Source organism: Melanaphis sacchari, unplaced genomic scaffold, assembly GCF_002803265.2.
Source record: "Melanaphis sacchari strain LSU unplaced genomic scaffold, SCAv2.0 Contig49_pilon_pilon, whole genome shotgun sequence".
In the NCBI taxonomy this organism is placed as follows: Eukaryota; Metazoa; Arthropoda; class Insecta; order Hemiptera; family Aphididae; genus Melanaphis; species Melanaphis sacchari.
In genome coordinates, this window is record NW_020271334.1 from 1,603,246 (window position 1) to 1,615,914 (window position 12,669).

General features: G+C 29.3%; 1 protein-coding gene across 2 annotated transcripts in view; it reads right to left on the minus strand.

Moving 5' to 3' along the window:
- The window catches only part of LOC112598669 (discoidin domain-containing receptor 2-like), a 258,298-nt gene that overhangs the window by 30,444 nt on the left and 215,185 nt on the right, over nucleotides 1-12,669 (minus strand). For both annotated transcript variants that reach the window (XM_025345197.1, XM_025345198.1), the window contains exon 10: nucleotides 8,446-8,693. In XM_025345197.1, the coding sequence (XP_025200982.1) occupies nucleotides 8,446-8,693 (248 nt within the window). The remainder of the gene's footprint in view (nucleotides 1-8,445; nucleotides 8,694-12,669) is intronic.

The window sequence follows — 12,669 nt, forward strand, 5'->3', positions numbered from 1 at the left end:
GTTGAGCAGCATATCTATTTGTTTCTATTACAATTTTATGTATTAAATCATTACTTACTATACATTGATAAAAATCTAATGGAGTTCCATCTTGAAGAGTATCAATTAGATCTGGATTCAAACCAATATTGTTATTTGTGTTGAAAGTATAATTATTAATATTCTGGTCATCATCTCTCCACTGGCGATCAATTTGTTGATGAGCCTGATGAGGTGTAGTATTTGAAATATTAGCAGGTGGTGGGGAATCGACAGACATTTCAGAACCACTAATATGAGATATATCTGAAATGTATAAGAAGCCAATATAAATCTGTGATATACAGTTATACAAAATATATAAATACCAGTAAGAGATTCAATTCTGTTAATATTCTCATAATTTAAATAATGTATTCCCGACAGTGCATCATCTAAAATAAATTTAAACATTTTTTAATAAATAATTTGCATATGTAACACATTATTTTTATGAGAATACCATTTTCTTCTATTTCAATCTGTTCAGGATCTGAATCGTCTTCAAATGCAGCTATTCAATAGTTTTTAAAAATGATTAAGTTGTTTAAAATGCAAAAAAATCTTAATATACTGTTTTAAATAAACATTAGTAGGTACTTACAAGTATTATAATCTGGATCTTTATCCGAGTCGTCATCGTCAAAATCATCAAAATCGGAATCCAACATTTCATTGATTTCATAAGGATTCATTTTTATGAGTTAAATTTATAATTTAAATTTGAAATTGTTTAATTTATTTGAATCTTTATTTCAAACTAAACATTTTTTTCAAAATATCTATAAATAACCGTAGATTACGATTTTAAACAACAAATACAATTTCTTATCATTAACATTGATACAATAACACGGTTACCGCGAAATATTATACAACAAGTAGTACATTACAAACATCAATGTTACAGAAAAGCAAACAATTCATAAAAAATAAAATAAATGTGATATCCCGTTGCTACAAACACCAAAATGATGTGGCAACACTGTAGAATTCAAATCTAATGAAATAATTCCGATAAATGAGACCTATATCTGGTAATCGCTTTCTAAATACAATGATATAATGAGACCCATATGTGGGTCTCACAAGATGATTTTGTTGTACTTTATTGAGACCCAATTATGAGTCTCGTGGCCAAATTAAGTAACTTAGCAGAAAAACCCTTGGCGCTCAACGTGTTAAAATAAACGTACCTTCTATATTTTAGTTTAGTATACATTATTCTCAGACAATTTTTACGAAATATAATATTTTAATTAATTATTTTACAATTTTCATATTAAGATAGCAAAGTAACCAAATATTTAAACCTATTATCGTGAATTATTATTATCCTTAGTTCTTAACATATAAAATTTAATTGAATGTCGTAATTTCCAGAAAGATCGGGAAGACAATAGACATTTGTAAAGAAAACTATTCACCGTCAAGTAATATTGTGTCCAGATCCAACAGCAACAATTAATCTTTTCAAATATCTTAAATTCTCCAAATTGTACCATAAAGGCACAAAATATAAAAATTTAATGTAATTTATATATCTTAATATTTCAGCCTAATACTGTATTTTTTTTCTACAATGGCCGTAGCTGTCATGAATACATTTAATAAATGTAATAAGAAAGTTTCAAATCTGATTTTTATACATCAACGTTAAAAAAAAAAATAATAATAAATAATTTAGTAAAAAAAAAAAGTTAATTTATTTTAATAAATAAAAAGTTTGTATCTCAAAAGGACACTTCTTAAATAGCGTGAAATATGCATGTATAAAAATTATAATCTTTAAATATTATACCTATATGTTTATTTAAAAAATAAAAAAATCAGAATTTAAATAAATTTATTACTAAAGAGAAAAAAGTGGTATTGAACATACCTGATAAATCAATCCGTGTATAATTATGTTTATGATATCATTAATTAATTACATTAACATATTTATGTTGTTACCACGGACAATTCATGTACAGGAGAATTGTTCGATATGTTATGAAAGCTTAACTTGAATTTGACTAACATATAACGTCGTACAATTATATTTTATTATTAAATAAACTCATATTAGACAATTTATTAAGTTTTTAAATAACACTACATTTAAAATAATTATTTTTTATAAATAAGATTATAACAAAGAAACAAGTATTTGACTATGATATTGAGGCGTATAAAAGGGTCCATTATTCTTAAATGTACCTAAAAATTATTGTATTATAGTTTAATACAATTAATAATTAATAATTTTTGTTCATTTACTACTTATAGGTGTACCAAAACCATTTGTGTTAGCTTCGCAAAATACAATAATAATATTTATCTTAACCACGTAAGTACACAACTATTGATAAGCGTGACATATAAGTAGTCGTATAAAGCAATCTACACTATAAATATGCACATAAATAATCGTATGTAAGTTATAGGTACCTACGCAGCAGTCTGGCCAGCATAAATTAAAGGCGTGTGTGTACTCAAAAAGTCCATTCTTAATAAAGGTTATATCATCGTTATCTGAGATGTATAAATGGATTTCTGAAAAGAAGTGATAATTCAAAGTCACAGACCATAGCGTTTTTTTTTCAATAAATCATTCGTAGACAACATTAAACCGTTTGTGTGTTGTCCATACTTGTGTCATTTTGCAAACTTCGATCCTATTTTAATAATAGATGGTTTTTGATCATTCGTATCGTTTTATCGGCGTATTATATTTAAATATTATAATTAATACTCGTGCAAATATTCATAACTAACTATTTATTATAGACTTGAACATTTTCATAAGGATAATTATTGATGATATCCATTAACTATTAAGTAAAATACACATTCAGGTATAAGTGGATATTTTTTTTATTTACCTATGGGCTTAATTTTTTGCTAATGTATTAGATAATTTTTTTTTTTTTTTACTCAATATTTTAGCTAATATTATAAAATAAAGGTAGAGTAAAAAATATATATGAACAATATTATAATCTGTCACACCTGTTTTGTCATCATAATTTCATACTGTGTACATTCATTAAAAAAAATACACGTTTTTTAATTTGAATAAATATATAAATATGAACTATATAATAGAAGCTTTTTAAGTACTTTAAATGTATTATCGATTTTTATATTCTGTTAATAATTCTCTATTTGCATGTAAACATGAACTAATCTTGATATCGTGTTGTCGAATATATAGTTTTTTGATGATATAAATTAAATAAATAAATGACACGTATTTAATGATTTTAACTTTATATTTATACATACCAATGTTTGGCTGTCAAAAGCAATAAAAAACAAAAATAATATTGTTTAAAGTAAGTGTTTGTGTTACTGTGATTTCTGTAATTTATAGAAAACATATTCGTTTTATATTATTATATTTCATTATTTTATTGACAAATATTGGTAAACTACATTTTATCATGATATGGAAGTTTTAAAAGTTGTTCATAAAATGTTTAATGTATCAACGATTGGGCTGACTGAATACAAAGTATACCAAAGCATATTATTTATTATTCGCATTTGAATAATTCTATGTTGATAATGGATTTCATTAATTTCGTGTCATGAATAATGCGTTTGATTTCAAGACTCAGAGTTAATGTCATGTTAAAACAATGACCCATTATGTGCATCCAGGTCATCAGCTGTTTTAAATTGTTTATGATGTTCATAACTTTTAGACATTTATGTAATACAGTTTTAAAGTTTTGTGAACGAAATGCTAACAATCGCATAATAATTTGACATATTTTATAGTTCATAAATAATACATTATTGATTTTCCACTTTTCCACTTTGAGGGATAATTATTAACATAGTCATGTGGAGTATCCGAATATTATATTTGTGAAAAATAAAAACAAAACAAAAAAAAAAAAATATAGCAAAAAACAATATGTCTACTCATTTATTTTATTACTTATTAATTATTACGCTACCTAATATGATATAATACCTTATAATATATGTTTAGTATTATATTAGTGTACACAATACAATAATAAAAATAACTTGAAATATAGTAGAATTAATTGTTGACGTATAATACTGAATAATACATTATACTTCCCATTTATTTCGGTTTATCATTATATCCAATAGGTTAGTTGTACAAATGATATTTGTCAATAAGCATTGTCAGCAAATTGTATTTTTATCCACATCTCGTGAACTTCGTCGATGCGTATAACTTAATGTATCATATATAGTTATACATAGACTTATTGTAGTCTCCTTCGTGGAGAAAGTCTAATTTAAAATTCCTGTATAGGCTGATAAACGGACATATAATCTAATTAAATTTTAAAGTTCGCTCCTAATGCACGCGTTGTCCCTGAAAAATCCTTTCATTACCAATTCATACAACGAATTACGGATAAAATAGCCCTATCGACAGAATTATGTGTTTGCAATACTATGAATACACTGACATATTTTATTAGCTACATTTACTTTATTTTTAATTTATACTACAACTTACCTTAATCTTATTGCTGAATTAGTTATTGATGTTTATTAACTATGTTTTACTTGTTATTTTAGTACTTTACTTTACTATATTATATTGGACTTTATGCCCGTTAAATAAATATAAAGGGTATTTTATAGGTCCTTGACTACGTCTTGTAGTGTGGTTTTTGTTTTCGGTGTAGTAACACATTTATCATTCCCTTTTCTCCAAATATGTACATAAAAAAATAAACTTTTATTGAAGATAAAATAAAAATGTCTTTCTTTTTTCTCAGTAGATAATATCAAAAAAAAAAAAAAAAAAAAAAAAATAGGAAATTGATTGAAAAGACTTTTATTTTTATTATTTTTTAAATATTATGAATATTTGAATCTAGCTATTGTGTTTCTTAAGAAAAAAAAAATGAATTTAATAATATAATTAAGATACCTTAATAATATTATGGTACAACTAAACATTTGCTATGTTATCACGTTATTTTAAATTTGCGAATTTATCGTCGTTAACTAGTTACCTATAAAATATAATATATTACACTATAAATAAATATTCTAATATTACAATCGTTTAGGTACCGATAAGCTCGTGAACCGATGTAACGAAATTGCCTATACTTTACGCCGTTCAATGGGTATACAATTTTAAAAAGTAATAGGTAGTATTAGATTATTCTTCTTTTTCTTCTTTGACTTTCTACAGGTCTATCAGGCCCATTGCCGCAACAACTATTTGCCTCTATTTAAAATATTTATGAAGAATAATAACAAAGTAATATTATTTAAATAGCTAATTTTAAACCATAAATGCTCGAATTTCACGTACGCTCATGCACAATTACTAAAGCGTTTATAATATAAATTTCTACCAAAGTAGATAATCTTTGTAAATTATATTTTCCTACCACTTTTTTTTTATTCCTAATTTTATTTGATTGGTTGCCATAATTATTATACATACATCATAGATATGTTCTATCTTTTTATTTCGCGGCCACTTGTAATTATAATTTATACTATTCGATTTAACTAACACGCGCCTTTTTACTATGCATAATTTAGATATCGGCACACGACGAGACGTTTGATAACGTGACTAGAAGTTTGCATAAAACAAATGGAAAACGACTAATAAGTATTATTTGGATGTTAATCAATATTTGTGTTTGTGTATTTTATTTAGGATTGATCAAGAAAGCAGACGTGTTTGTACTTGATTATGTCTAAGTACATAATACTGTAAATATAGGTAACTTCATTCACAATGAACCTCAAGTTCATTGTGAATGGGTGTAACCAGTTTTCATTGGATGACGCTGTCTGTCTATCATTCCTATCGAGCCCTGTAATTAAACCAAGCTCGTGACCATAATTCGGCCTTTTAACGTGAACGGATGAGTATAATTATTTATTATAATGTACATGATATACCAGCACGTTATTATACAAATCTAATATTTAGTAAGTCTATTGGATATAATGTGATATTAGAGGACATTTTCTTAGTGCATACTAGTCTTTATAATAAAATTTACATTAAATACATTACTTCCTATATTATTGTTAAAAAATAGTATATGAGCATAAATACTACTGTGTATAATAACGTATTTAGCTTTTATGCGAATATCGTAACAGTCAAAAATTTGGAGCGATATTTAGAAAATATAAAATTAAAAAAAAGTTGTGATGTACCTACAATACCTACAATTCTAATGCGATTAACGTTTATAGAACAGTTGTCATTTATAATATATAAATATATCATAAAAATATAAACTTTATGCACGTAAAAAACAAACCCAATAAAATTAAAACCATTATACATACATGTATATTTTTTATGTTATGTCGTGCAGTGTCGTTTGCGTTAGACGTTTGATGTGGAAATATTTCACCGCAAGATTGTAACAAAATATTATAATATGTGCTCTACACGTTTGTTGCGTACTACATAATATAATGACACGAAACGCTTCGAAAGGCACCGGTGTAGAACAACGGCAAAATCACCTGTACCTACGCGTAATAAGGATACGCGACATCGCGGACTTTTGGCGCCCGTTGGCGCAACGGCCGCCAGCGCATAATTTATAGGAAAACGCCACGGCGATATTTCACCCCGCGATATCCCTGCAGGGACTTTCGGCCCGGCGCTCAGTGGCGCACACTCCGCGTGTGTATAATGAGATCGGGCCATTCGATACGTGGGCGAGGTAACGAGTAACCAAAGCCGACGCGGACACCGCCTCCGCCGCCACTGACACCGGAAGGTGGTGGGTCTGCTCTCTGTGCTACGACGATACCCCCGGGAAAACGCCGACAGTCAGGTACCTACCCTAATTACTTTACGCCACTGCGTTCGGCCGTCGCCGTTGTGCACAGGGTCTTTTAGGTGTGCTGACTGCCGTGCGAGTTACGAGTCCGCCCAGGTCAGGCCCGGAGGAGTATACATTATTGGATTGTTGGGACGGGGCCAGCTGCTCGAGCGTTTGCTAGAACGTCTCGGACGTAAGCTGGAATATAAGCCGGTTGATAGTACTTCGACGAAAATCGTAAAATCGCATCGGATAAGCGGAAAAGTACCGCCTCCACGCCGTACCGCAATGTATCGTGGTCCGCACGCAGAGCAATTATTATATTATTGTCTCTGTTTTTCCGAGCCTTTATTATTGACATCTTGTCGGTAGGTATTGCGAATATTTTCAGACAATTTGTACACGTCAGCTGTTCGGATTGTCGTCGACGAATTATTATTGCAGCAATTAATATTGTGTAATCACGTCTCTATAACACTATCGATATGGTCACTAACAGTCCATAGGTGTTGTGTGAATAAAATATGAACACTGAGAATAATATCGGATATACAATTTTTGGACTTGTGGGTAGACATTGTGATGTCGAATTTCGGAAATTAAGAAATCGTATACATTTACATGGCTCACTCGAATTTTTTCATCTGCCCAATAGAATATCATTTTATTTTGTTTTTATGTTTCGATATTATTAGTTTTGAATATTCACGATTGAATCGAATTGGTTACATGGTTGTCGATTTATTTCGTATATAACCGGACAAAGAGTTCGTTCAATCGACCATCATTACACGCTATAAAAATATTATAGTCTGTACGCCATTTTATTATGTATACAGTCCGACTAATAATTATAATATGTCGATCCGCGTAATAAAAGGTTTTATTTCATATTTTATTGCATTCGTTCCTGTGTTCAAAAATTATTTAATCACAACAATTACCCTCTATTTATTTATTTCGAGGTCGCGTAAAATCCCCTAAACTCGATTGTGTGACTACAAACACGGGTTGTTTCAACACTGTACAGTGTTTACGCATAAAACGGTTTCACGCGCCTACGACGACGCCCTCACTACAATGTTAGAGCGGTAGAACGGTGTCGCGAGCTCCAAAACGTTCAAAATAATTTATTTCGACAAATACCTAAGCTACTTATTTATTCGTTTTTTTTTTTTCTAATGGGTATGTAATTTATTGTTCGAGCGCACCCGTTTACGTTCTCACGCAACGAACCTAGTGAAAAACTATCGTGACTTTTTCAGATGGTCATCCACGCGTTTTAAAGACAACTCAATACAACAGTGTATATTTCCAGTTCGACATATCCCGCAAACAGTTTCAGCAGCATGCTCACACACTCAGACACTGTAGTTACAACACGTCGCGGTGACAAAATGAATCCTGTTATTTTTACATCTGCGTTCTTTTAATTTTACCAGGAAGGATAACCTAGGATATTATATTTTATATTTGTCGATGGTGATAGGGAGACAGTGGTTAAATCTCCCGCCTTTCACAATCAGTCAACACTCTTCCGATGATAAACTTTATCGGGTCAACGGTTGGGTTTATTTTTTTTGTTTTAATCAATCGCCTGGTTGTTTGCGATGTGACGTTTGGCACTTACCGTCAGGTGTATTGCCGGTGGCAGATGTGGTTTGTCGTCCGTGCAGTCTTGGAACGACGAGCTCCGACTCTGGCGCGACACTTGCTGGATCAGCCGACGTCGGCGAACCATGACGAATGCCACTGACGCGCCGGCCAGTATGGTGGCCGCCGATAGCGCGCCAACTAGTAAACTTATCAGACGGCGGCCGCCACTGCCGCCACTGCCAGCCATACCGTCGTCTCGGTTTTTCGTGTGTTGAGGCAAACCTGGACGAAAAAATAATAACGTAAATAGGAAATAATAAAAAAAAATTGCGTTTGAATATTACAAAAACTAAGTACGCCGAACGTACAGAATATTATATGACGTTATAACGTAACTTTATATTTATGTGTAGTCTCGATGATAAATAAGCGATTGTAACATACAATGCATTATCGAGTTGTATATATAACATTTTCCGTGCAGAGACGATAAGCTGCGAGTACAAATATAAATGTATAATAATATATATGCCGCGCGTATGTACATAGTATTGCGTATAGGATATTTTTTATAAATAATGCATAACCACTGTAGTAGTCCCAGTTGGTACCTATACCTACACAGAATGAAAATATATTATTATTAGAGTAAAAACAAAATCTATTCCATTTAAATATCTAAATATTTAGATACAATCGATATCTCATACAGGTACTTTACTCGGAACGTAGTTATATCGCAATAATAAAAACTTTTCGAACTTCTCGACGTATTATAAATACTACATAGGATCTATGCCTCGTTTAATACGTTCTAAACTGAATTACCTATACGTTCCCGGAATAAGGGTTGGGTTACTATTGCGTTTTACGATATAATATACAATAAAATTTACCGTCGAGTTAATCGCTGCGGCTGTATATGTCTCGACAGTATTTGATATTAATAATTTAAAATTTAAATACTGTTTCAAGATGTGCATTATGAAAAGTTTTGAAGATGTTCCTTATGGAGTGAATGAGATTTGAAGCGGCTATTTGAATATTTATTCAAGCAATTACGTCCAAAACCAGTGGAATTTGATTGTTAATAGTAATCAGTAAGTACAGATAACTGTAATTCACTGACAATGTGCACATATTTAATAATAATTGTGGAACTTTAATTTTTGAATATTAAATTAATATTTTGTCAAGAATAAATTCTATATTATATCCCAATTTTTATTTTTAATAATGACTAAATATTAGTAGGTATCGATTCAAAGTTAATAATCAATGATATGAAATTATATAAATATATTCTATTTTAATAATTATAATTAATGATTATATAATAAATGCTTTTTTTTTGGCAAAATTTAATTTAACCGATACGTATTATAGTTACTGGTCGTGTTAATAGAATGGAGAACGAAATACATTCCCACGATTTCCTATTACAAAATGGGAGTTCTTATTTTTTAGTTGAAAATTATATTCACACAAATAGCGCAGTAGGTTGATCCAATACATTATTAAATTTAGCTCATCCGTCTAATTCGATTTTTATGAATACGTTGAAAAAATAAAATAACACCCTTATAAACTTTTTTAAAGTAGAATCATTTTTTTCTGAAATAGTATTATCTAAAATAAAAAAAATTAATAATATAAAGATTCCGTGTTTCAATTAAAGTATTTAACACCAACGTTTCACCCTAATACAATAATTTAAGTTTATTACATATTTTAAAACTATCTACTGTTCGTTCGTTAGACCTATTTCAGAGTAAGGTTCCGTAATATTTGAGATCTGCATACCTCTTGGACTATAATATGAATGATCGTGCCCATTGAATATTTTTATGTGGTGCTTCTTTCATTCTAACCTACCATGCCCACATTATGATCACACACCTGCAGTAAGCCAAGTATTGGGTTTATCTAGTCTTGTGGATCGCCGATTTGTAATAAACCGAAAATTCTTTTCAAAACTGTTGTCTAATTCTATTAATTTCTTAATAAGCTTCTTGCTGAAATTAGTTTTAGATTCGCTATGCAATAACCTATAAACAATGCTTCTTTTTATTTTCTATATATCTTCCGTAAACTAACTGTTGAATTATCTTTTTAACCGGTTATTAAAAATCTCCATTAGCCATCCACTAATTTTTATATTAATTTCTTTCTTGTTTTGGGTATTTTACTGTGAAATGTTAAATAAATAAGTATTCAAAATTATTTACGGGGATATAGTTGGTAATTTTCAGTTTCAAGTTTCGATTTTGATTTAAAATAAGCAGTCATAATATTATTAATATTATTTAATTACTTTGATGGAGTTAAATATTTATTTTATAATTCGACTATAACATTCATACATATAATTTTGAGTCAAATTCAATAATTCTTTGCAAAAATTCAATCAAATTTTTTTCTGACTGATATATTTGCATTAGTAACCAAATATTAACAAATATAAAATTATTAGATTTGATTTAACATTATGGATACCCATATTGATTGCGCTTAGTAACTGATGCATAATATAATTATGTTACCCGACAAATTAAACTTTACAACAGATATAGGTTTTCCCTAGTAACTGATGAATATTATAATTATATGTTACCATAGCAAAAAAAAAAAAAATAATAATACGATTTTAAATATTTACTTAAGAATTTGATTATTACGCTTTTAATGAAGTATTATGTTTATCATATTTAACTGTTTTGACGATGTTCAATATTTATTTGAAAATATTATTATTATAATTTTAATGAAGTATTATATTTATCGTCACGCGCCAAAATGACGCCAAAGTTGTATTTATGCCGTAAATATTATACAACCAGTGCGATATTTTACAAACTGATTCGACAAATTATTTTTTATGCAGAATTTTAATTAATCGAGTTCTACTAATTTATATAATTTTATGTTTAAACATAATTCAACAGAATACATTTACTAAAAGTTTTAAAAATAACATTTACCTGAATTTATAATAACTAAGCAATCGATGTAAAAATGAAAATAAAACTTTTTTCATAAGAGAAACGTGCGAGTAATATATCACGTTGTAACTTGGAAACAGATTGAAAATTCTATTTAGCTATGATTGAAAATTTGTACTATTTGTGTGTGCATGCGTAATAATATGTGAGACGCATGTATATATTAATATATTATACGAGAATATTCTGAAAACGGCATGGTGACGTTTGACTATAAACAGTATAATATGTGAGAGGAAACAATATTATATATGTATGTGTGTATGTTTGGCAATAGAAGAGAGTATAGAGAAGTGAAATATATTATAATATAAAAAAAGAAATAGAGATAAACGTTTAAAATAAAAGTCGTTTTAAACCGTAAATACAGCTATAACGTTCCGAAATGTCAACCAGGTGAACTGTCCTATAAAAGTGCAAAAGGGGGTATACTGGGCACATGGGGTTGGTTTAGCATCTTTAACCACCTTAAGGGATAAGGTGCTGGCACATGAATCTGCTAAGTTATTGCAGATCCATTTGAATAAATGATTCAGATGTTCTGTAATAAAAAGAAAATCAGCGCTTTTGGTTTTCATGTGAATATTGTGCACTAACATTGAACGCCATTTTTCGATTACAATGGAGACGTAAGTTTCAAACGCTGGTTATTATTCAGTTTGTTTATTATTATTATTTTCGCATCGTCTGAGTTTATAGAAAAAAAGATCAAGCGGTTTACAAAAAATAAATAATATAACGGCATGATAAAACTTGAAATTTAAGTTGTGCATATTATAATGTAGGTATACATATTAACCGTATACTGTAGTTCATACAAAACATAAATTAAATGTAAACCGTCTGTATTTTTGTAACTTATTTACAACGACTTATTAATTATTTTAGAACTTATGAAAATATATTTTAACCTTAACAAGTATGAAGGGTGTTAATCGTATTAATTTTCCGTCAGTATTGTAGACGGGAGCAAATAAAAATATTATGTTATATAATGTAGAATACAAAAATAATACAATGCGTCGCATTTACTTGGTAAATATAGCAAAGTAAATTTAATGCGATATACGTAGGCAAAAATAAAATATACTCGAGTTTCTATGAATAAAATGTATGTGCAATGCACACAGGTAGAACATAATATATCTTCATTTGCCTTGAATTGGTGCCGTGTAAGTCTTCATTAACATTTTTATAGCCAGCTTGTTTAGGACGAAACCGGAAGATGGAAACATAGCGAATACTATCTTTCGTTT